General features: G+C 42.4%; 1 protein-coding gene and 1 long non-coding RNA gene across 8 annotated transcripts in view; one reads left to right on the forward strand and one right to left on the reverse strand.

The window, feature by feature from the left end:
* On the reverse strand, positions 1–25,591 carry LOC147654294 (uncharacterized). Of its 3 annotated transcripts, none has more exons than XR_015284885.1 (7): positions 25,405–25,494; positions 23,880–24,113; positions 22,321–22,613; positions 14,453–14,598; positions 12,178–12,302; positions 2,307–8,287; positions 1–563 (listed from the first exon to the last, which is right to left on the reverse strand). It is a non-coding gene; the product is annotated as an uncharacterized LOC147654294 (long non-coding RNA). The 3 variants fall into 3 exon arrangements; XR_015284886.1 differs by lacking the exon at positions 1–563 and adding an exon at positions 11,118–11,463 and having other exon boundaries at positions 7,108–8,287; XR_015284884.1 differs by lacking the exons at positions 1–563; positions 2,307–8,287; positions 12,178–12,302; positions 14,453–14,598 and having other exon boundaries at positions 22,164–22,613; positions 25,405–25,591.
* TENM4 (teneurin transmembrane protein 4) overlaps positions 1–26,420 on the forward strand; it is a 1,355,518-nt gene that overhangs the window by 1,312,158 nt on the left and 16,940 nt on the right. For all 5 annotated transcript variants that reach the window (XM_086882312.1, XM_086882314.1, XM_086882313.1 and 2 more), the window contains 5 exons: positions 244–398; positions 3,462–4,339; positions 15,173–15,345; positions 18,824–19,059; positions 25,449–25,745. In XM_086882312.1, the coding sequence (XP_086738438.1) occupies positions 244–398; positions 3,462–4,339; positions 15,173–15,345; positions 18,824–19,059; positions 25,449–25,745 (1,739 nt within the window). The remainder of the gene's footprint in view (positions 1–243; positions 399–3,461; positions 4,340–15,172; positions 15,346–18,823; positions 19,060–25,448; positions 25,746–26,420) is intronic.

Genomic DNA, 26,420 nt, shown 5'->3' on the forward strand with positions numbered 1-26,420 from the left:
GTTATTAGAAAACCTTTTCATTTCAGCATTTCACCGAATGCCATGCCCTTTTCCAGAAGCAAGCTGGGATTTCTGCATTGCATTGTGTGCCACTTGAAAATGCCTTCCATGGAATGATGCCAGTTCAAAGCTCTCGATAACCAGGACTCCCACATCCTCTCATCCCTTTGGAATGCCATAAAATATATTGCTCCTCATGTCAGGCTGCCATCACTTTGACTCTCCTTCTTTGTTCCTCCCCAGGCATCACCGTGGACAAATTTGGGCTGATTTACTTTGTGGATGGCACCATGATCAGGCGGATTGATCAGAATGGGATCATCTCAACTGTGTTGGGTTCCAATGACTTGACATCTGCTCGGCCTCTCAGCTGTGACTCTGTTATGGACATTTCTCAGGTAGGACAGTGGTTTGGTTCGGTTTTTATAGAGCCTACACCTTCACCCTTATCTGCATGTCTGTGTGCTTCCCCAGCAGGTTTGGCAAAGAGGTAAGGACTCAAGGAGAGTTGCATTTCTACGTAGTTTATGGTATAAAATTGGCCGGATCATGGAAGAATTACCCTGTAAAGACAGAAGAAAACACTTGACTGTCCTAGCTCATAGATTTCCAGGGATGAGATTTTTAAAGGTGTCCCAGCTACAGAACTGACTTCTTTCAGAGTTCCCAGTCAGTGCGAAGACACAGATTCCTGGGAAGGCAGGTTTTGTTACACACATGTCTCACTGTATGCCATGGACTATATGCCATGCTCCATTATAACATCTTAGCTAATAACAGGTTTTTTTCTTTTCTTCCCCTCACCCTAATTTGGCCCAGCACAATTTTAGACCTGAATCAAATTAACATAGGAAATACTGATTGGATGATGTGGTGCCAAAATTAGCAACAGCAGGAAAACAAGAATGTTGAATTGCATCAGATTGCAAATTGGTTGCAGCTACCATCATGCTGGGCTTTTAAGTCCTGCTGCTTCAAGGTGGAGAGAAAAAAAGAAGAGAGAAAAAGAAATCTCATGTTGATGATTGCTTTACTGCTGGATGGTGCAGAAAAGAAATCTGTTACAGCCCAGCACTAAGTTTTCTGTGGCACTGGCCAACTTGTCAAAGTGTGCCAGTTTAGGGCAGTGTCCTTTGAAACCTTTGTGCCACTTGTTGTTTGCCTGACTGCAGGAACGTTGTCCTCTCCTATGAAAATATAGATCATAGCTGGAGGTCTAAGTACTGTTATTCAGCCACAATAGATATCAATGGGGTTTCCTTTTCCTAACTACCTAGATAATTTCCATGCTCCCATATGGAATCTGTTCTTGTTTTTTTCCCCTCTAATTTGAAAAGATTATTCTTGCTTCCTTGCAACTGGCTCCCACTGTCTGTAATTTATGAACAAGCTGAAATAATGACTTTAAAAGTTGTTCTGCCTTCTGTAGAGGCAAAATTTTGATGGTTAAAGGCCACCTTGTAATATGTTTCTCATCATACAGACTTAGTTTCTTCTTTATGTGTATTTCAGGGTCAATTAGCACAAGACTGTTGTTTAATCAGGTTTTAAAAATTATTTACTTCCAGGTTATGTAGCTCCTATGTAAACCAATGTCATGTTCAAACACTTCTGAGATGAACATATATCAGCTGAAGACTCCTTTTTCTTTTTATAAAATGACAGGAACTGCTTTCAGATTAACCTGTACTGGGACTGGCAGATTAACCAGTCCCGTACTAGAGAAACATACTGAATACAAGCTTAATTAAAAAATAAAAGCCAGCTTGGGAAGCAGCTTTTCATCATTTACAGCGGATAGAAGGGTCTTTCCTGCCAGGTCCCTGAGGCTCCCTGGGACATGAGGACATGAAATATTTAGCTGCCACTGTTGACAAGGAATGGTTTTTAAGAAATTGAAAATTCCCTTGTCAGTTCAGAATAAACTCAGCTCTTGATGCTAACTGAAAACTGCAGAGCTTAAAGACCACTGGAAAGGATGGAGGCATGAATTATTAAAGAGAAAACCACAGGCTATAATGTTTTACTACAAGAAGGGTTAAAATAGGCCAGGAGCTGAGAAAAGGAAGGAGATTTTGCAAGCAGAGAACCAGAGTAGACAGAGCTCAGCAAATTGTTTAGCCATGAAAATAAGCCTCATGCACCCAGGTGTTAGAAGATGCAATAAACTAAATACCTTACATATGATCCCTTAAAAAAATGCTTAAAAGGCATATAGAAGCATCAAAATAAAGCATGGCTGTAGCAGAGATGTTTTAACTACAGGCCTCAAAAATAGGAATTTCCTGTGTTCCTGTAGATCTTACCTGGTCTCTTCTTACTCCTTCAAGTAAGAAGTTTTAAATAAAATCACAGTGCAAGATGGTTTCCTGGATCTGAGTCTGCTGACATCCACTGCTCCTCCTTCCAGTAATGTTACAAAATACTCCTCTAAACTTCGTTACATCAGACAAATGAGAAGCAACTGAGATGGATGGTGAGAAAAGAAGGTTCAAAACAAAGAAACTATCCTGGAACTGATAGGTTCCCATCAGCACAACACTGATTTTCTTTCTATATAAACCTGAAATAAAATAATATAATCCAGAAAAACGCACAAGTTTGAGTTCTTTACAAAAAAAAAAGTTCTGAATTCTGTTGGGAAACATTTTTTAGGTTTAGCAATTAAAAGAGAAGACTCGCTTGGAAAGAGTGTATTGCAGAAGTGGAGCTAGAAATGAAGTCATTCTAGTGTTCACTCACTTGTGGTGTTGTCAGTCACTGTTTTAGAGGATTATCAGTGTAGTACTGGGATGTGCCACTACTGAACCCATTTTTCCATTATGCTAAAACAAAATGTGAAAATCACCGTGAAGGCACAAGTATTCTACTGCATGAACTGAAATTGCCTGAATTTCCTGTGAATTGCTATTCTGCATTTTTGAAGCATAAAGCAGAAAACCATAGGTTATAACTTAGATATTCACACATGCTGGCCCAGCTGCCAGTTTTGTGTCTATCCCTCCTTCTCATTTACCAAGAGGAGTTCAGCCACTTGTGTGAAAAATCCTTTAGTAAAAGAGTCACTGTTTTGTGTGTCTGATTTCATAGCACTTCACACAGCAAAATTTACAGTCTCTGGTCTCTGCTATAAGGTCCAGCTTCCATCAATTCAAAAAGCACAGGAGAGGGAGAATCATAGAATGGTTTGCCTCTGTCTGTCATCCTGTTCCCACCAGTGTTCTAGTGCAGAGTATGGGTGTCCCCATGTGACTGTTTCAAGTGACCAGGAGCTTAGCCCCCTCGCTCACAGCAGGTTATACCCTCTATGGCCACCTATCAAGTAATAATTACTTGTGGGGTTTTTCACCCATTCCCCCTTTAATTCACATTGATTCCATCCTCATTGTGGTTGATTATTATGATCATGTAGTAGAAAAATATCTTGCTATAAAATGCCCTTGTGTTTTTTTACCATGAAGGTTCGTCTAGAATGGCCCACAGATCTGGCCGTGAATCCCATGGATAATTCCCTCTACGTCCTCGACAATAACGTTGTGCTGCAGATCTCTGAGAACCACCAAGTGCGCATTGTGGCGGGGAGGCCCATGCACTGCCAGGTGCCGGGCATGGATCACTTTCTCCTCAGCAAGGTGGCAATCCACGCCACGCTGGAGTCTGCCACCGCCCTGGCCGTGTCCCATAACGGGGTCCTGTACATCGCTGAGACCGACGAGAAGAAGATCAACCGCATCAGACAGGTCACCACCAACGGGGAGATCTCCCTGGTCGCCGGCGCCCCGAGCAGCTGCGACTGCAAGAACGATGCCAATTGCGACTGCTTCTCAGGGGACGACGGCTATGCCAAGGACGCCAAGCTCAACGCGCCATCCTCCCTCGCCGTGTGTGCAGATGGGGAGCTGTACGTCGCCGATCTGGGGAATATCCGAATCCGCTTCATTCGGAAAAACAAACCGTTCCTCAACACGCAAAATCTGTATGAGTTATCCTCACCCATAGACCAGGAACTCTACTTGTTTGACACCAGTGGGAAGCACCTGTATACTCAGAGCCTTACCACTGGAGATTATCTTTACAATTTCACTTATTCTGGAGATGGAGATATAACCCTGATCACTGACAATAATGGCAACTTAGTCAATATCCGAAGAGATTCCACAGGGATGCCCCTATGGCTGGTGGTGCCTGATGGCCAAGTCTACTGGGTGACAATTGGTACCAATAGTGCACTCAAAAGTGTAACAACACAGGGGCATGAAGTAGCCATGATGACTTACCACGGCAACTCTGGTCTCCTTGCCACTAAAAGCAATGAAAATGGTTGGACAACATTTTATGAGTAAGTATTTTATGAATATTAGAGCTGCTGCCCTCATTCTGTGTTCTCTGAACCATGCAAAGTTGGTAGAATTTAATTCCCTGATCAGAATTATTGTCCAAATAAAATGGCCAGAACAGAGAGTATTAGATTTCACTCAAACACTAGATATTGGCAGTAAGTGCATTAGAGCTTAAATAAGCTCCCTCTACCAAGTCAAGAGTCAAACAGAATTTCTGCTGAGTTTTTCTCAGTAATTTGGACACCTGGTCCTCCTTAACTGTAGTCAGGACTGGAGATTTAGGTTGTGTGTCAGAAAGTTTTTCTTGGCTTTGAAAGCCTTGGAAATACGAAAGTTCCATCAGAGCCTCTCTTTTCACAGCTTTTCACCTACTTCCTATGCTGCAGTGTCGTTTTTGTGCCTGTTTGAAATGTCTGATGTAGAATGACAATTGGCAATGACTAATGAGAGCTTGCTCTGGAAACAATTCTGTAATTAATGGACTGCTCAATTCCTGCTGTTGCAATTTGCCTCACTAAGCTTTAAAAGTAGTCTTGGAACTGTTCAAGACTATCCCCAAAGAGTTTTAAGCAAAGAGAAGACAGGATGCATTGAAAAACCCAGTATCTTGAATATTTGTACTTCTTTTCTGTACTACTGTTAGCAATTCCCTGCTTATAAATATTGTGAAGACAACACATTTCTGATATAAAAAAGGAAGAAGATAGATAACTGAGTGAAGAGCACCTAGAAGGATTCATCCTGCTATTGAAAGCCCTTTCCCCTCCCTCTTCCTTAGTTTAATTTTTATTTAAAAGTGTAACCTCTTGTTATGCTCCTTTAAATGCAACATTTCCCATGTGGTTTGAATGGTTATATGGAAGCATTCAACTGCTGTAAGAATAGACCCATTGTACGAATCCAATTTGGCTAGAATAGACAGTTCTTAAGATGACAAACAAAAAAGTTGTTAAAAAAAAAAAAAAGGGAATCAGGAAAGGAAAGCTGGTTAAACCCACATATCTTTGTGTTGATACGTGGTTGATTTGGTTCTCTCCTTAAAATGTTCCAGGCCCAATTTCAAATTTTTTTGCTTAATACTCACTGCTTCAGCTCTTACCTTGAAAAGAACTGATGGAAACTCTGTGATGAATCTTTTGAAATGTTATTAGCATTTCTTCAGTGTTCTGCTTGCAATTGCTGTAGCAATATTCCTCAGTGAATCCAAGTTAATACTCTCCACCTCTTACATTGAATTTGCTAGAGGAAGGCCTTAGGGAGGAAAAAGAGGAGTTTTTTCTCCACAAGAGTGAAAGCCAGCTGTATTGTCAGGACCATTGTGCTAAATCAAGGAGGTATTTTCTTTTTGCAAGGAACCCAATAGTTCCTGTGCTTGAAAACAGATGCAGCCAGACAGTGAAGTAAACTAAACAATACAGCTCATAATGGTCAGATTTATACCTCAAACATAATCTTTTATTTTAAAGTGCAACTGAAAATATAAAGGAGATAAAACGAGACAGAAGCTCAAAACCAACTTGCTCTGTAGATATATTTATAACAGTGATCCATTATGATGTCCAGCAAAATAGAGCATTTGTGAAAGTCGTCATTCTGGTCCTTTTATGCACTTCAGAAGAGTCATAAGAAAGCTTTTTAGAGCTAATGGAAGACAGTATTCTCCAGTGGCTGGACTATGGAAATTTTGACTAGAGCAAGTCAGCACTGTATGATAGCACAGCATCACTGAATATAGAATTGTGACTGTGTCTTCAGAGATATCTCATTGAAACCTGTGATCACTCATCTCTATTTAACTGTTCATGACAGTTTCTGATGCAACTATATAAAACTATAGGGTAAAAGTCTGTATCTGAATTAGTTACTTCAACCTCCCTTTACAGGCAGGTGGAGAGATACAGGCCCCTTCAAGGTGAATTTCTTATGAATTATGACAGGTATTTCCTTTAGGATGAGAAGAGTTGTATTCTGAAAGTTTATCTCTGCAAAGGTAGTAGAGAATGATGAGTTCAGATACTTCAGATGTTTACATTGCAGATGGCTACAGTCTGGTCAAATGGATCCTATCAGTCATCTGAGTTATTTATAAATAGTGATAACAATATATTTACCTATATTATTGTTACTGTTAAAAGCTTTTTTTATATGCTCAGCCTAAATCTTCTGTGCTTGAATTGGAGACTATTCTTTCATCCTATCCTATCCTATCCTATCCTATCCTATCCTATCCTATCCTATCCTATCCTACCCTATTCCATCCCATCCCATCCCATCCTATCCTATCCTATCCACTACGGACTTGGAAAGCAGATCAGTGAATTAAAGGGATTGATTCTGTCCACGTTTTGCATGTGTAACCAGGGAAAGAATATAAAATCACTGATAAAATTAGAATAGGAAACAAGGGTCAAATATTTCAATTGCTAGGTAAAGTAGGTTCCATTTAAACAAAATATATTCTTCTACAGTCTGGTGCCAGGGTACACATGTAAGTGGGCTGAGCCTTGACTCTCAGAGTTGCAGCAAGGTATCAAGTCTTCAGTGGGATCCTCACGTGATTCCACAGCAAATCTGTCTAACTTGTTTCTTGGATGGACAAACTAAATTAATACATTTACTCATCACATTCTACTTGTAGTTGCTAGTAGGAAGCTGATTGTTTTCCCTGTGCAGTGTTGATGTGACTAATATTGTCAGCTCCAATGCAGTTTATGAAGAACAGTGAAAATTGAAGGCTGGGCATAAAAACTCTACAAAAATACATTCATGGGGAGAACAAGAAAGACTTGATCTATTTATCTCAACATGAATGAGACTGGGAAGTGTCCAGATCACAACATGTCAGCCAAAGCTCTCACCTAGACAGGGACTCTCAGTTTAGCAGAGAAAGGCTTGTGAATGGTATGGGGCTGGAAAGCAAAGCTAGAGAAATTCAAGTTGGCAAGAAAGTGTGATTTTGTAAGGCTGAGATGACCTAACTGGTAGAGTGACCAACCATGAAAGCAGTATATTCTCCATTTCTTGGTATCTTAGATCAGGATTCTGATACCTTTCTTAAAATACAATCTCAACAGACAGGATTTGCATGACTCAAACACAAGCTGCAGGGATGAGTGTAGGCATGGCAGGATGATGTCTAAGTTCCTTGTTATCAAAGAAACTGAAGAAGATGGTGTAAACCAAATAAAATCAACATTCTCTACCTTCATGTTATTGGTTTCTCTATCAGAACATCAGAAATGTACACTGGGAAGGTTTAAGTGATTTAGAGAATTCCTATGAACATGAGTGTCTGGAAGGTGCTCCAAAGCAGTTTCCAGTCCTGACTGAGGGGAAGGGTAAAGTTCATATTTCTATTTTGCTCATGGCAAAAGAAATAAAAGCATCAAATCTGACTCTGAGGAAAAGTTTCATGTTTCTCACAGAACACAATAGCTGTTTGTGGGCCAGGGCAAGCTGGACAGTGCTGCCTAAAAAGTTAAGAGTAATGTAAATACAGCTGGCAAGTTTACACTGCATCAGTGGTCCCATGAATAACATCCTAAAAACATTTAGCTTCACCTGACTGCCTACAAAGAACCATAAATCAGAAACCCAACATGACAGAGCAGTGGTGTTGTGAGAGTGGCATCACTACACGTGTTCATCATGGAATCACGGTATCATAGTATGGCTTGGGTTGGAAGGGGCCTTAAAGAACATCTAGTTCCAGCAAAATAGTCAGCATCTCTGGTTCTCCTCCAGGTGCTGTTCTTACCAGGGCATTTCTTAGCCTTTACCATAAGGCTGCAAAGAGGTCTGGCATGTGGGCACATTGGTGTGACTCTGGAAAGGAGGGAAGGAGGCAGGTTACACTGGGGCAGTACTGGAGGTCTGTCTCCATGACACACCAGGGAATCCAGGTTCTCCAGGGCTTCATGGTGGACTGGCACATTGTCCCTTCATTTCTGTGGGGAAAGAGGCAGGTGATGGCTTCAAGCAGTGGCAGACTCACTCACAGCATTTACACCTTGTCCTTTCACACATCCTACACCCAGACCTGCTCTAACAATCCTGTTTTATCAGGTTTAGCTCTGAGTAAGACTCAGTGTATAATGGTATGCAGTTTCCCTTTTTGTTTAAGAGTGAAACTTAGGTCTCTACAGCAATTAGCCTGCTCCCAAAGACCTGTCTATGACTGTTTTGAGGGTTTTAGCATTATATAGACCTTTCCTGCCCCTGCAGTGGGCTTGACATTATCTGTCAGTTAATGTCAGTTAATGCAATGCAGCTGAGCTTAACTGGATTAAGGACTTTTCTTCCCGTTGAACTAGTGACGGTGACAGTGATAATCAGCAGCAAAGGAAGTTGGTCTGGAAACTCAGCTAAGGGAATTACTTCTTGTTAACTCCTCCAGTCAAAGGATGCTGTGTGACTACTTGCTGCTTTGTTGTTGGTGCTTTTCAACTTGACCTGAAAAAAATTGCTACCAGGCTTTACAAAGTTTCTTAGCAGTTGCTGTTTGTCTGCTTCAGAATCCGGAAATTCTTATTAATGGATTTGTTTAAATCAAGAATACGGCAATTATCTTGATTAGTTCAGTGAGATGTTATCACTGTACATTAATTCAATTTCCCTCTGAGCCAAAGTCAAACCTTCTATGCATTATTTAGCCCAGATGAGGCTCTTTTACTTACATCCTTTGTGTGTCCAATTAGTTTTGAAGGTCACCTCCTCCCATACAGACTCAAATGCTTACACATTGCTCCAGCCAAGCCCAGAAATTCAAAACCTTTTCACAGACTCCCCAAGAAGTGGCTCACAGCTGCCTGGAGGGCAAAGGGTCTCATGGAGCCAGGTCTTCAGATGAGTGGTAAGGGGAGCTTTGACCCGTAACACTGGAGACTGCTTTGCAGAGAACCAAACTCTGCCAAACCTCACACACTGTAATGGGTGGAAAATAGGAGCCAGCTGGACTGAGAATGCAGGAGGACCTTGAATGGCTTCCCAGTGACCCCCAGGGCTCAGCAGAGGTCCCACCCCAGCACCAGCAGTTTTTGGTGCCAAAGCCAATGCCCTGGTCTGTGTGACTGTGATTTATCAGGTCATACTCAGAGTTCTACAGGCTTTGATTTAGTGTAGATCAAGTGAGGGTCTTGTTCTACTCCTGCAGCAGACTAGAGTATGAGAAACACCTTTGGCTTTTGTCCTCCCCCCTCTTCTAGCAAGGTTTCTTGGTTCCACTTGTTCCACAATTTCTACATGATAAAATGATGAGATTCTCATTATTTTTCCTCTGACAAAGTTGCAGTGAAACTCCAGTAAGTGCCATGATAAAATAGCAGCTCTCCAGTACCCTCACTAAGTTGTGAGGTCACATTTTGAGCTACTGCCCTGCCCTGAAATGAATGCCTGATAGCAAAGTTTAGTTGAAAACCAAGGGAGTTATGAGTATCATAAAAGCTAGAAAGAGATCTTCTTCTTCTTTTTTGGGTAGTCAGAAAATTTAGCAGACTGTGACCACAACCTGGCCTTTGGTCATTAGGGAGAGGACTTGCCTTCATGCATTTTTGAGTATCATCGGTTTGTCTGTTATAGATTTATTTTTAATGTTGTGTTTAATGTTGTTTGAAAAATTGGGATGAGGCGAGCTTGTTAAGAGGCACTGGGTGCACGTTGGTATAATTACATGCAAAATATAGTTTGCAAGGTCCATTTAGACACTTTGGCACTAAATGCAATATTATTATAGTGAATTTTTTCTGATCTATTTGACTTGTGTTTTAAAAGGCTGATGAAATGTGAGGAAGCTAAAATGAGGAAATGCAGAAACTCGGGCAAGAAATTGATTTCTGAATAGATGGTACTTAGGATGCTCTTTAATTCCCAAGGTCCAGGTCTCTACACAATGGTAATGTGATAAATGAAAGCTCTGAATGTTTACAAGCCAACAATTAGACCTCATAAGCACCAAATACCATTTTAATTCTGTGCATTGAACCTTAGCTAAATACGTTTCCAATTGGGAATAGATGGCAACAGCTTCCTTTGCTGGCCTAATAATTGCCACTGTAATTGTAAATGCTGAGGCTTTGCAGCAGGTTTGAATGGGAGGCAGCAGCTGTGTTAGCAGGTGATGGATTCATTGCTCCAAGTGGCTGCTGTGTGCACTCCCATGCTTCAGTATTTCTTTAATTCTGGGGCTTTCAGAGCATTTGGAGAACACAGAAGTCTTAGGCTGTGATGAAAACTGGCCCAGCCCTAAATCCCGATGCTGTGAAAACAGGCTAGGCAGCTTAGCTGCAAAATGAGGTGACTAGGAGAGATTTATGTTACTGCAAATACCAGGGCACACCTGCAGCTACATAAGAGCCAGTCACTTGGCCTTCCTCTCCAAGCTGAGGTGTGCCCTGTAAGGGCTTTTATAGGGCAGAAAGCAGAGGTGGAAGGAACCAGCACATTTAACTTGTTAAGCATATTATCTCTTTGGGATGTGCAAGTCTTCACATCCCTGGGAGACTGTGGGTATGTGATAGATGATATCAGGTATGTGTTGTGTGAGCTAAATCGGGAAAAAGGGAAAAATGCTCCAGTTCTGAGTAAAAACAGAAAAGAGAAAAAGAACTGCTTGCCAAGAAGAAAATACTGTGTGCGTTCATGCTAATGGACTTCCCACACCTCAGTTTGCATTGCCACCACAGTGCTAAAAAGAGCTTTAGTCTGGACATGAGCATTTTACACTTCATCTGTCACCAGTTAAAAATAATAATAAAAATGGGAACAGTCTAATTGTCTTACCTTCTCATTTTTCTGCCTTTGTAAGGCAGCATCTCCTTGCAGCTGTAAATCAGTGAGCTGTCCCCGCCAAAGACAGTCCTTGGCAGGTCCCTGTTTGGCTGCTGGGCAGAGAGGTGCAGCAGCTCTTGCACATGCAGAAAACACAGATGGTCCTAGTTCCTTCTGAAGGAGGTTAATGGGGTGACTAAGGATGTGCCAAAAGTCTAACGTACTTCTGCTGACATCTTAAACCTGTTCCAGCAGATCATTCCAGACTGTTCTGGCCCAAAAGGAGCCTTGCTTCTTAGGATCCAAAGTCCCAAAAGGAAGTCCTTGCACTTGATGAAGTACTGTGAGTTTTGTACAGCTGTTAAAATGTAACCGTGTAAATTAAGTGTATTGTATTTAGTCATTTTGACTTTACAAGAAAAGTGTGTGCACAGACGTCTAGGCACCATCACACTCTTTCATTCTTTTTTTTCTTGCCATTTTAACCTAATTTGTACAAGCAGAGGTTACTGGCCTATTTCTCCAGTTGCATATTTGCAAATATTATTTATTTGCCCAACAGAAGTGGAGAATCATTTGTGAGGGTGGTAGAAGCTTGACGTCCAGGAATATTATAAAAATATTATTAAAAAGGCACTACTTGCCTTTTAATAAGAGCATGCTGCATTAAGACAAGGGGAAATGGTTTTAAACTGAATGAGGATAGGTTTTGGAGTAGATGATAGAAAGAAATTCTTTGCTGTGGGTGTGGGCACAGGTTGCCCAAGGGGCTCGGCCAGTGTGATCTTATGGAAGGTGACCTGGCCCATGGTGAAGTGGATGAAACAAGATGATCTGAAAGGTCCCTTCCACCCCAAACCAATTCATATTTCTGTGATTTGATGAATATAAGGAGTTGACTGTCTGCTGTTGCTGGGGGCTGTTAAATCCATGGGATTTTGAGGCTTTCTTTGGAGCACATAAGTAGGACTTGCATGGAGTAAAGGTTTTGTGCTGACTCTCAGCATTTTTCTAGGTGCCATTCAATTAGGATAAAAAGCTATGACTCACAGAACATTGACTCAGCACTTACTACATGAACAAGCTCTCTGCCTGCATCCTGGCTTTTGCACTCCTTTTTTCCCTAACCTGTAGACCTGCTTCCTTTTATACTCCTGTTACACCAAACTCTTCCTGTTAGACTTCAGTGCAGCACATCTGGATTTTTTAGGAGAAGAATCAGGTTTACTTTTAGGAGCAGCTCATTTTTAAAATCTAAATAAAGCAATAGAATAAATCCCTCACACCTACTAATCCACCAAGTCAGAGGTGCCAAATTCAGACTCATCTTAGTAAAATTTCAGAATGTTTGCAAACTTGATTCTATGCTTACAGTTCAGAATGTTTTATATATATAGGACTATTGATGTTGTGGTAGAAGAAGCTTCAGTGATAACAATGTTTTTTCTGCTCAGGGGAGAGACTAAATCGTATCCCTTGTGTCTTGTCTCAGCAGATGGGGTAAAGAGACTGCCTGTGATGTTTTCTATTTAAGATGCACATGCTGGTTTAGGGGAAGATGTGCAGGTGACTGGAGACAGTACAAGCAAAACACATTTGTCTCAGTGCAAACAGGGCAGCCACAAATCTGGAGTAAATTGTTTTGTACTGGGAGCACTTTAGTTCTGGCTCTTGCGTGGAGATGCAGTTCAGATCCACGCTGTGTGCTGCTAGCTGCTTGGAAAAGCTTTAGCTGATCTCTGCCAAACTCCTGCAATGCAGCCCTGTTTTCAACCTTTTCTTGGTTTGTTTTTTTTAATTCTTTCTTTTCCATTTTACAAGTGGCTGATTTATTGCCAGGATATTGGAGGGAAAGGGCAAGGCTTGGATAATCTGTGACTGATAGTCTGACTGTGGAGGGCAAATTCTTTCTCCTATCTTACTACCTCCCCCTCTGCTCAGTGGGCAAGAAAAGCCTCATGTGATAGTGTCTCCAAACCTGAGGGCTGGGGAGATTTGCAATGAGGTCACACACTTAGTCACTATAACCTAAATATTAAACTTGGGCAAAAATCATCTTTTCAACCAGCCCTTCCTCACATAAAACCACCATATTTCAAAAGTGAAGTACCAGCACTGTGTTTGAATCTGAAAAAATGAGAGTGAAAGAGGAGACAATTTTGTTTTTATATAGTGTAGAGCCATTCCAGTGACTGCTCATGGGTCTCTCACTGGTTGCAGTTCAAGAGTACTTTGTGGTTTCCTCTCCTCCCCTCTCCTTCCCTCCCCTCTCCTTCCCTTTTCCCTGCCCTTCCCCACCCTCCCCTCCCCCCACCGCACCCTCCACTCCCCTTTTCTCCTTGGGTTTTTGTTTGGTTTCTGGGTTTTGTTATTAGATGGGGTGTATTTTTTTATTCCCCAGCTCAGAGGCTCAGAGTAGTCCCAATGAAAAGCATCAAGAGCTCCTCAACCATCTTCTCCCTCCAAGGTTTGATCATCTGTATCCAGATCCCTTCTAAGACATTTCTCTAACTTATTCTTAAAAGAGCTGGGCAGTGGGGTTTCCAGTGCTCCATCTGTTCCTCTGCTCGGAGCAACCATGGGCCTTGAAAATGTTCTACAGCTTTTAGCCTGAATTTTCATCATTTCCATTTACTTTCTGTCATATCCTCAGTAGACATGAAAAACAATTTATTATAATCGTCTTCAGAACACCCATTGTTGGGGTGTTGTCTTCCTACTTCCTTGTTTCCCCTTTTCCAAATTACTCTATTTCAGCTTTGCCTCTTACATCAGGTTTTCTAAGCTTGTTATCCTTAATATATCATTTACATCACCTTGTCATTCTGAGGAATGGTGCCCTTCACTGGACACTGCATTCCTTCAAAGACTCACCACTGGGTAGCACAGGAGAACAAGACCTCTCTGCTTGCCTACCATTTACTTTGCATCCCCAAGTGATGCATTTTCATAATATGATCTACTTAGTTTCATATAAATCATTCTTAAAAGAGTTGTGGGCAGGACTTGAAAAAAAGTCGAACATTTATCCCTGATTGATTTGCTGGATTTTTTCTGTTTCTCCCTAACTATTTAAATAACCCTTCCCTGAACATCCATCTCATCAGAAGGTCCAGCTCCCTATTGCCTTCCATTTCAACTACAATAACCTCACTGCAAAGGTCCCTTGCCAACCTTCTGGGTCTGTGAACCTTTTTGTAATGCCACAGACAGAAGGCATAATGATGTGTTTGCTCTCTTAACTCAGGAGGGCTCTAGACACAAGTGGCTGTTTCTCTTTTTATCAAAAAATAACTCCCCCACCTCGTTAACTGCAGTGGGGCCTGTGTAGATGAAGCTTAATTTACCTGGGCTCTGGTATGTAGGTGTCCACATCACAGAAACTTTCCCAGATGGTGCTTATGTTGATTCCTCTTTGGAAAAGCCAAGGACACAGTAGGGGTGAAAAGTGGTCTGCTTTTTTACACTTTTAAATCAGTCCTTCCATATGGTCCTAGGAAGAGTAAAAGGTAGACACGGGTGTTCAGCTGTGCTCAGGACTCTACATCATGTTCACAAAGGACAGTTCTCTACCTGATGTGGCATATCTGGTCCTCACTGCTACCTTAGTGTTTAGTTTTTTTTAAATTAGACAGGGAAAAAAAATTAAAATAAATTTCTCATCTCAGGACACAACCAGACAAATCAGTTGGTGGCCTTCAGAAATTCCTAGTTCTGCTACACAGGATGCACAGGCCAGTGCTTTTCTGTAAGTAACAGCATAGTAGATGGGAAATAAAGTTACTTTTGTAAACAAGAAGCATAATGCAGGTGAGGAGTGTTGGAAAAATATTGTTAAAACACAATAATAGGTATTTAATAATTTTCTATTCTTTACTTCATTTTCTTCAGCTAAAAGCTGTGATTTTCTTCTCATGAGGCAAAAAAAAGTCAAGACTGTCTGAAAGAGTGACATTTTTCTCTGTGAAAAATCTGGATGGTGACTTGAAGAATTGGTCTGTGCTTTATAGGATGATTTGTCCTGTTTTGATTTGATGCTGTTGACTTCATTACATTGTCTCTTTCAGATACGACAGCTTTGGCCGCCTGACCAACGTCACCTTCCCTACTGGCCAAGTGAGCAGCTTCCGCAGTGACACTGACAGCTCTGTGCATGTCCAGGTGGAAACCTCCAGCAAGGATGATGTTACAATAACAACCAATTTGTCAGCATCAGGGGCCTTCTACACCCTACTCCAAGGTGAGTTGGGCCAGCATCCCTCTCCTGAGCGAGCTGCACACAATGGATTATCCATCAGGAAACAGGCATCGTCTTGATAATCCCAGCACCAAAAATCACCTGCATTCTCAGTGCCACAGAGCTCCCCACATGCTGGTAAAGACACACACTCGCACCTACTTAGCCTCATTCCCTAGCACAGTGGATACTCTGCAGCTGTTTTTCTGCTCTGTTCCCAGCCAGTCCCCTCGCTGTGCAGGTTCGTGCAGTACAGTCCTCCGTCATCATTACCATTATTGTTGTAACTAAAAGGGTTGCATAAATCAAGCCACACTTCGAGCCAACCCCTTTGCTTCAGTCTCTTAATGGCTTCTGACTTAGCAGTTGCTCTCCTCTTGGAACAGGCTTCCAGCTGGTTGCTGGAGATCTGGTTCTTTGTTCACTGGTGTTTCAAACATTCACAAGGAAGCATCCAGAAAAATGACCATCCCTGTGCCCAAAAGATCTGTGTTTGAGCTAAGAAGTGGTGTGGAGAGGCACAAAGGAGAAGTTGACAGGTAGGGTAGGACTGGTGGGACCAGTTTGTGACTGTGGGAAATGAGCAGGGTTGTGCCTGTGGTAGGAAGGTGGAAAGCAGAGGACTGATTAGGTAGAGGAAAAGGAAATGAAGTGGGAAATAAAAGAGGAATAAATAGCAGGGGAACACTGTGCTGACATGCTGGTAGTGGCAGAACCTGTACTGCACAAACAGTGCCAGCCTGGCTCTCTGGGTTCTGAAAGCTGAAACCTCCTTAGGATCAGGATGTGCTATCGCACCTGTTCCCTGGGGCTTGGAAGGAGGGATGGAACTTTCAGACTCTGCTTTCTTTACTCCCCAGATTTTCTTCACTCTGTGATTGATTACAACGGGGAGTGAAGCATCTTTCCTCCTCGTGAGGAGCGAGCTGCTCCAAGTGGGGCAGGCATATTCCAGAGTGGCATTTATTCCCACGTCTCTGGGATACAATTTCCTTTTCCCTCCCTGTAACAATACTAACCTTCCCTAAAAGAAAGTGTCTGCTATGCCTGAAACACTGTTTTTACCCTTCTGGAGAGAGCAGCTGAGAGAGTTCCAGTCCCCTCAGGCTGTCCCCATATTCCTGTAGGGAAATACCATGACTTTCTTATTCTTTACTTCAGCCTGTAAGGCAGATGCAACCTTCTCCACCCCATCTCACTCACTCGCATTAAGATGTGTGGCAACTGCACAGACATGAGGTTGGGTTCACCTCAAGAGCCTAATTAAGCAATAGAGCCCACTGTTGGGGGCTCTTAGTGACAAAATTGACTGTGGTGTGATTCATACACTCAGTGCTGAAGGCACAGTTACATAATGGTACCACAGTCAATTCTGTCATTGTTCTGCCCTCCAGCACAGGGACATTGTGGCCATTAGAACATGCAGAATTATAAACAGCTTAACTATCTTCAGAGGTATAAAATTATGAAACTGTTTGGATCTGAACAAACTCACTTAAAACAAAGATATGGATAATGCTGCAGAAGAAGTGGCTTGGTAAACCAAATTCTTGGTAACCTTTCAGGAAACTTGGACCACACTGTGAACAGGTAAGATCTGAGAAGGCATTTTCAGAAGATTGCAAATTCCTATAGGATGGATTTAGGAGCTTCTACAACAGGCACATCAGCACTCCAGTGGGATTTTGTCTTCTGGACTAGTGACAAAGTGAGCATTTGTTCAATGCCAAAGTAGGGCAGTAGAGCCCTAGAGCCAAAGCAGCCTAAAATACAGCTTCCAATGGCCCATGTATTTTATGTAGCCCTTGAGAAATGCCTGCCAGAGCCAGGGAAGAGTCTTCTTTTGGGAAAATGTTGAAAGTAGAGGATTTACATTCCCCACACTGTACCACAGCACAGGTGACAATAACCCTTCTGTGTTGCTTATGTAACACGAAGGGAACATCATGTGTCTAATTTTCATGTAAACCTTCAAGCCTTCCTCTGCTTCCCAGTGAAGGAAAAAAGAGGGAGGAATATATCCACTATTCAGGGATATTTCACTGATTTGATTTAAAGCACATTTCCTAATACTTTAGCATCAAACCAAGCATCTAAGAAAGGTGTGGCTGCTGGCTGGCTGGACCTTCTCTCCATTTTCAGACTCAAGTGTGGAGGGGTTTTTATCTGGCTGGGGTCTATGTCAGACCATCAGCTTACATACTCAATGGTAGAGCTGGAATACTTGGATCTGCATTGTGGATCACTGCTGTATGTTTTTGGCAAAATTCTGTGTGCCGGTGGTTTCACTGTCACTCCTGTAAAGTTGAGCAGTGGTTCTCCTGAGATCTCTGTGGGAGAACTCCATCTGGCTACCACAGGAGCAGGATGAGACCTGCATAAAAAAGGACCAGTTGGTGCCACATTTCCTTCCCTAACTATACCAAACTGTGCTCTTTGCTGATCTTCTTGGGGACAAGAAATGGTAATTTCACTGTGATTTTGTTTCCTGCTGAGCTATGGCAGAGCAACTAGTGAACAAAACCCAGCTTGCCTCAGAAAGGAAAAACACTTAATGGGAATTCAGTGGGTGTTTTTATTCACAATTAAGAGTTTATGGCAGCCTGAGAGACAGAAATTGTAATATTTTCCAGCTTTTGAGGAGCTTCAGATAAGGCAGTGTTTGTATAATAAGTCTTTAAAGCCATTTTGCAGTGAGTAAGTCTCATGCTTTCTTACCCTTCATGAGCTACTCTCTGTGGAGATAAATGCCAGCTGGAGATTCAAAGGATGAGCTTTCAGCCTGCCTTATTCCTGAAGGATGTAGAAGAGAGATTGCTCTTCTGTTCAACTCCCGAATTCCCAAATATTGGCCTCAAAATCTGATCTTTCAAGAGCTAGTGGAGGCCAGATGTATAGAGAAGTGTGGGAGCTTAATGCCTCTGCTTTCTCTCCAAACATGAGGACTTCAGTTGCCTCCTGAAAGCTTTCTCAAGGGAAAGGATTTGGCTGTTGTTTGGGGAACTGGTTAGCATTAACTTGCTGTGCAATTTCCTGTCACTTGTGAGACAGTGAATGAGCTGAGGAAAGTAGGTGGCTCCACTTTCTCATATACTGTTGTGAAATTAAGATCTTTAGGATATAAAAGCATGGAAAGTTTTCAGTCAGACTGATTTAAAACAAATATCTCACCACACAGTGTTTCAGCCTAGAGGAAGAGGTTTGAACCTGCATCCTTTGGTAAGGTATTACACAGTTTTTTCACTTTCTTAACCTGTGCAAGACTTCCTGCAGGAATATGAGGTGCCAAACCTCATCAGAATGAAAAAGCAATTGTCCATGTTTGCTTTCCCTGATTAATCCAATGTTTTGTTCCCATTGAGTGGGACCAATGCATTTGGTTACAGCCATCTGAAATGCTGATGCAGCCTAGGTGAGGGAGCAAATGAGGAGCTGGAGCTGTATCCTCAAAGATCAGCAAAGAACTCTTTTCTGTCTTCAGACCAAGTCCGAAACAGCTACTACATCGGGGCTGATGGCTCCCTCAGACTGATTCTTGCCAATGGCATGGAGGTGGCCCTGCAGACTGAGCCACATCTGCTGGCTGGCACCGTCAACCCCACGGTGGGGAAGAGGAATGTCACCCTGCCCATCGACAACGGCCTCAACCTTGTGGAGTGGAGGCAGAGGAAGGAGCAAGCGAGAGGGCAGGTTACCGTCTTTGGACGTCGGCTGAGGGTAAGTGAGAACCACGAGCAATTTTGGCCTCCACTTCCCATCTCATCAGTCCCAGTATCATGGCAGAAAGGGATGGGTATGATCTGTAATGTCTGCAATAGGGATGGAGCTGCAGGACAGAGAATTGGCTGTTCACCCTCAGTGACAAAACATTTATGACTGGAGTATAGCATTATGTGTCCCTATGTGCTGCTGTTCCTTTAGCCATCAACATACCACTACTGCTGATCTCCCTACCAGTCCTCTGCATCACTGGGAATGTGTGACTTCCCATCAGACACCAAAGGTTTAGCCATCATCTCAGGCTGTTAAAAAAAGCCAGGAACAGTCATAACTATAAAATACCACACCAGTTAGTGCAGGTGTTTTCTATCTGTGCTTCTGGCAGTGATAGAGCAGAGCACTGAAAGCTTTCTAAGCATATCAGGACAGGCTGAGAGAGCTGGGGTTGTTCAGCCTGAAGAAAAGAAGGCTCCAGGGAGACCTTAGAGTACCTTCCATTACCTAAAGAAGCTCCAAGAGAGCTGAAGAGGGACTTAGGACAAGGGCATAGATTTGTAGGGCAAGGGGGAATGAATTCAAACTGAAAAATAGAGGGTTCGGATTAGGTATTAGGAAGAAATTCTTTACTGTGAGGGTGGTGAGACACTGGCAGAGGCCACCCAGGGGTGATGTGGCTGCCCCATCCCTGGCAGTGTTCAAGGCCAGGCTGGATGAGGCTCTGAGAATCCTGGTCTAGTGGAAGGTGTCCCTGCACATGGCAGGGGGGCTTGGAACTAAGCGAACTTCAAGATCCCTTCCAACCCAAACCATTAATAATTCTATGAATACCATTCATTGGGAAACCCCAGAAAAAAACTCTGTATTCCTGAAATTGCTAATCTGTTGAACCTGTTGAAGAACTGGGCTCACAAAACATTGCACCACAATTGCTATTGTTCCCTGAAGTGTTACAAGCAGCTCCAGCCTGACAGTATTCTCCCTCCAGGAGTGCCCAGACTTTTCTGTGCTTGAGACTGATGTGTTTTGAAAACATTGTTCCGCACAATGCACCTCATACTTGTCAAGGTGTTTAAAGATCTTGCCCAATAAGCTGTAATTCATCTGCTAACTGCTGGCAAAGCTGAGAACTTGTAATAGCAAGTCCTGTGCACTCACCCCGCACCTTGCTAGTCTCAGAGTCACAGGCTGATGAACGGTTCCTGGGAAGCTGCTCAGCACCTGGCAAATTCAGACCATCTGAGAAAAATGCTTAGTGCTGTGTAATGCCACCACAGCAAAAGGACTGCAGCTATTTATTCACACCTAAGCTTGGCAGTAAATATCAATGCTCTGGTTTCAGGATATGTGTTTCCCAGTCCTTGCTCTTCACCTCTCCCTATTCCCTGCTGCATGACCCCTGCCACTTTGGTGTGATTTCTGCCGTCTCTCCTCGCTCACACTTGTCAAGTATTTCTCTTCAATCTCTCCACCCCAGCCTCTGTCCTTTTCCCCATGTGTCAATAGCCTCATTTTTTGTTACCAGGAGAAAAAATGCAAGCAGTAATGAAAGCTGAAGCTGCTCTTTCAGTGTGAACTGCTGTGTATCTGCAGATCAGTTGTCATCATGCTTTTTTTGTTGGGTTTATGTTGGGGGGGTTATTTTATTTTATTTTATTCATTTCATTTCATTTCATTTCAATTACTGATGAAATTTTCAGAAAGGCCTTTTCCTGAAAAGAGATGGCCTTCTGAAATCTACATCTGTGTCACAGCTATTTGGTGTTCTAAACAGTTTCCAATCATTTAGGCACTGCTCAGCTGCCTGTGTAAATTTTGTCTCCCAAAATTTTTGCAGTAGATTCAAACACAGAATGTGTCTGTGTTTTATATTGTACTACAGTTGGAAAAACTGTAATACAGTTGGAAAAACTCTTGCAAAATTTCAGGCTAGTTGTTGGTATCCTTATAAATCTGTTAGCATTTATTCACATTTTGAGCCTGTCAGGGCCCTTCTAGTGAAGCAGAAGTTCATCTTACATGGTCAAAGGACTCAATTACTGCTGTGTTCAGAGATTCAAAGTAGTTGAGGGTGTACAAGACATTTTAAGCTCTGTGTCTGTGTGTACATGGCAGCATCTGCACCCCTTAGACAAAAACCTGCAAGGTGCTAATTGCCTCCCTGGGGATTGCACAACATTTAACATACTCTCTGTGTGATGTTCCCCTCTTCCCTCACACCAATAATTGCTGCTTTCCCTGGCAGGAGAGAAACTTAGGAAAGTTAAATTCAACATGTTTTTGTTCATTTTGGGAAATATTACCGTTTTCTGCTATATGTGACTAAGTTACTACTTTCCCTCTCCCCTCACCCCACGGCTCACATGAGACAGCAGCAAAGACATGGTGCTCCATGAGGAAAGAGCATCCCAAAGAGGCTCCAGCATCACTCCATGAAGCCTTTGAAGTGAGGACAGCAGGATCTAGACCTGTAAAAGAGTGATCCTTTCTGCTGTCATCACAAGGATTCACTTTGTATGCATTGTGCCTCTTCCTCCATGGTGTGCTTGGGGAGTGGCAACCTGTTGCCATGAGCTCAGCCAGATCCCAGAACAATGAGGCCACTTTCACAGCTGCTTCCCTGACCCTCCCTAAGAAATAATACAATACATGGTTCCTTATTGCATGGATAATGCACACAGCAGAGACTTGTGCATGGATGAAGGGAAAGGGGATAGACCTGATATTTTTTTCCCTATTCCACCAGTGCTGACCTGGCTCTGTACTTGGCCAGGCAGCTGTAAAGCAGCACAAATATGTTAAAGCAGCCCCTTTCACTTTTGCCATCCCACACACCTCATGAAAATTTGTGGTGCTCTATCCACCCATCCAGCAGTGAGGTATCTCTGCAGACTGGCTGGCTGTGAATTCCACCTATCCCTGGCCAACAGCAGCAATAGATTCCATTTGCAGAGTGAGCATTAGGTAAATCCTGCTTCAAGGAACAGGACTCTTCCCCTTTTTCGTTTTTTTTTTTTTAATTAAAAGAACTTGAGTTTTTCAAAATAGAAGGATAATAATCTCTGACAATAGAGCAAATAGGACAGCAAAAAGAGACAGAGCTGTTGTCTCAGTTCTTTTATTTATTTAACCGTGGTAACTCCTGTCATAAGTCACTTTTTTTTTCCTCAAGACATTGGCAGCAGGTTAATGGTGACATCAAGACCTAGTATCCCAGAAATCCCCAGAGCTGACATGACCAGAGTGGGATATGGTGCTTACCATTCCTGGTATGCTGACTAATAAAGATGGTCCAAGATGATCTCCACAATTTCTGTAAGACGTTGAGGTCTGGCTATGGCCACTCCAACACTTTTAGTAATTTGCCAGGGAAGTTCCTTTGTAGGCAGCCATTCATCACACGGATGTTGTTGGCTCCTGGAGTTCTCATTACAGGAGTATTTTTTGCCCTACTCTGCTGAAGGTTGCCAGGCTGTTTTCATGAGAATCCTCTCCTTTATTGTGCTCTTGTGTTCCCAAGGAGATCAATGCAGGTTGCTTAATTATCATTTCAGCTAAAGCAGTGCCAAAGGAAGTATTGGAGAAATCAGAGATGGTAGTGTGTTTATGCTCTTTTTTTTTTTTTTTTGCAGAGGAAGCTAAAGGATTGAATAAAGTACTGTGGAACGTGAGTTCGGGGTTAAATTTAGTGTCTCAGACATTTTAAAGGGAATGTCAAATCCACTCTGAACTGTGGATTTAAATTAACCCTGTCTTGATCCTGGGCTGATCACAAGCCTTGTCAAACACTCTGAGGGGCAAAACCTTTTTGCAGGAGGTTTTCAGACTCCATTCTAGCGTAAGGTCTGGGATGGAGGATGGCACCTTATTTAGCTGTTCACCATAAAACACAGTTATTGAACTGCATCCTGCAGCCCTGTCAGTTCTTCTGCAGAAAATTCACTTCTATACAAGGCATGCCCTTGAACAAGTATGAAAAAGATTTAGACCCTCTTCAGAGGCTACTGGCAGGGTAGGGTTCACTTTCATTATCACCTTGAGGGGTTACTGTTAGCACTGCAGCACTTCTCAAATAAAAGAGACAGTATACCAAGAGAGCAGAAAAAAACAAATCATTAAAAAATAAAAAACAGGAAAAGGGAGATTAGTTCCAAGTAGTTGCACAGACATTTTTTGCCAGAGCATAGGGAGGGTGGAACAATTTATGGCACCAGTCAGGGGATACAGACATTTGGACTGAGCTTACAGAGCTATCCAGGGACCTGCTGTTTGGTCCTTTCAGCCCAGTGAATGGCACTGCTGCTAACATACTTCTTAGGAAACCTCATTCAGCCTGGATTACTGTTCCACCCTAGAAAAGCTCTTTCCAGCTTTCTTGGCAAAGACCTAGAGCAGAAGAAGCTGCAGCTGCCAGGATGGAGCTGCTCTGTGAATATATGGGAGGCAGAGATGCTATTACTCCCTGCTTTCCTTTTCTTTTTTTTTTTTTTTTTTTTTTTTGCAAGGACTTGCCACTCATGTTTCTCTCTCCATAGCAGCAAGCACCTAGGAGATACCAAATTCTTCTTAGTTACACATGGCATCTGTACTTAGGAGTCTTGATGCCTTCTTAATTATTTCCCAGCTTCCCTGTTACAGTGGCTGATTTCTTCTCTCCCATTGCACATTTACACTCTATTTCACACATATTTAATTAGAGCATTGTCTACCTTTTTACAAAGTTTCTTCCCTCAAGTCATACCCAGCTTTTACCCTTGTTATTCATAAATTGAAAATTGTTGTTGCATTTGCCTCTTCTCTTACATTATCCTCACACTTACATCATGGCAACAATTCCTTCTCTCCCCAGCTCCTGGGATACCTTCTTTTGAATTCTGCCTTTCTGGTGTCTCCATTCTCTAGTCTTCAGCACAGATGTCTGCCCATGCAAGACAAAGGCACTGCAGTGATTCAGTCTTTCCCTCTTCTGTTCTTCCAGATCCGAGGAACCTCTTCTCTGTTGATTCAACCCCATCCTTTCTCCTGCTGTTTAGCTCTCAGATGCTCCCACATCCCTAAAAATACAGCAGGAATTTAATCATGAATCCTTGCCCATTGAGCAATGGCCAATCTCAAAGCTGGAAGGGGCAGAGAATGGTGCTCAGTTCACAGAATTATAGAATCAGATATGGTTTAGGTTGAAAAAGACCTCTAAGATCATCAAGCCCAACCATGCAAAGTCCTACAAGTCAAACTAAAATAAAGACCACCACCATATTCACCACTAAACTATGTCCTCAAGTGCCATATCTGCATGTTTTCTAACACTTCCAGTCAGGAGTGTCAGTGTTACCCAGAGCAGGATAGGGCAGTGTTTTTAACTTGATCTGAAAACCTCATAGCAAGCAGCAAACTCTGGTTTACTGACTGTAGCTGAAGGGCTGCAAAGGGATCTGAAAATCAAGCCAGCCCTTTGGAGTTTGAGATTCATCCAGAAAGAATCTACATCCTTCCAGAAGGAAGATATTCACTAGCTAAAAGAGATTTGGAAGTGTTGGGATGGAGAAAGAGCTATCATCACTGACAAGCTCATACTGGGAATAGTGGTTTTCCTCCTTGCTTTCAAACCAGTACTTTGCCGCTGTGGTGGTGTGGCTTTGTAAGTCTCCTTGTACACGTGGCTAAACACGAGTTGTATTATCAACTCCTTTTTGTACTGCTGTGCACTGCAATCCCAGAGTCAAAATGTATTCCTGTTCTTGCCTTTGAAGTAGATACCTTTGCTTACCTTCAGTGCCTCTGCATTTCCAAAGATTAGAGTATAATTATGCCACTCTGAATAACCCTGGGACAATGAAGTTGAAGCTCCAGCTCTTATAGGGAAGTCGCTGTTCTGTGTAGTTAAAGCCTCCATATTTCATATCAAGGGAAAGGCTTAACCTCCAGTGCCTGCATTATATTCAGTAAACTCAGAGAAAAACAGATTTCTGCTATTTTGGTACAACATGCATCTCTTTTCTACAAGTGTTTTTTGAAACTCATCAAAGCAAGACTCAATATTCTAGGTTTGATAAGTAGAATGTCTTGGAAATATTGCTTGCAACAAGCTGTCATTCTGTGTTCTGTAGGTCATATCTGCTGTAGCAGTCCTAAACCTAGATTTGGGATATGAGCAATATTCCTTCACTGTGGTGATGTTTCTTAAGTACCATACTTCTGCCTCTCTCCTCACTGAAATCAATAAAAGCAATGTTAGGACAACTCCTTGCTTTAAAAATTGTGTCTTATCCAGCGGCAGTGATCAGCTTGATACTCTTCAGTGCGGTGTAAAGCGGTATTTGGTGAAACAAGGCTAGTCTTTCTAACCTGAACTGTTTCCAGCTTCCTAATTCTCCCTCTTTTTCCTGTAGGTTCACAACAGAAACCTGTTGTCCCTTGACTTTGATCGTGTGACAAGGACTGAGAAAATCTATGATGACCACCGCAAGTTCACACTCCGCATCCTCTACGACCAGGCGGGGAGGCCCAGTCTCTGGTCACCCAGCAGCAGACTGAACGGGGTCAATGTCACCTATTCCCCAGGAGGACACATTGCAGGCATTCAGAGGGGCACGATGTCACAAAGGATGGAATACGATCAGTCTGGTAGAATTACGTCCAGAATCTTTGCTGATGGTAAATCATGGAGCTACACCTACTTGGAGAAGGTAAGAATGCTCTCACACTCAGAGATGGTGCATTTGAGGCATATGGGCTTTACTCCTTTGACATCAGGACAGCCGCACTCCTTCACCTCAGATAGTTGCTGCTCCTTATGGAGGACTCCTTATGGAGGACCTCTGCTTCCACAGAGCAGTTGAAAATGCCTGAGATGTTTTTTCCCCAGTCATGCTGAGAGCATGTGAACTGTGAAGCTTTGACATGTGATTTTTTAAGCACGATCTTGCTTTATTGATTTGACTGCAATATAAAATATGCTCAGATAAAGTCAGCAGAGTGAACAGTAGGAACTTCCAGTAAATTTTCCATGTGAAAACAATCTATAGTCTGACATCCTGCCTTCTTCAAGTGGCCCATTTCTACTTAAAAAAATACATGTAATTAATAAGTGAGGCATTAATTCAGCCACACTGTTGTAGCACACTTTGCGGTGTTTCCCAGGGCCTGCACTCTGTAGGTTAGCATGGAACTTATATTTTCCAGGTATTACCATTCAGCATTACACTGCCCAGTGACCCACAGATCCATACACTATATACCTGGGACTGGAATTTTTTATTCCTGTTTTTTTTGAAGAGTGCCTATCCCTAAAACAGTTTAAGGAGACTGTAGTTGTGCCATATTAAATACTTTAAAAAGTAAAAATTATTGACTTATTCCTT

This window comes from Cyanistes caeruleus, chromosome 3, assembly GCF_971803275.1.
Source record: "Cyanistes caeruleus chromosome 3, bCyaCae1.hap1.1, whole genome shotgun sequence".
NCBI classification, from domain to species: Eukaryota; Metazoa; Chordata; class Aves; order Passeriformes; family Paridae; genus Cyanistes; species Cyanistes caeruleus.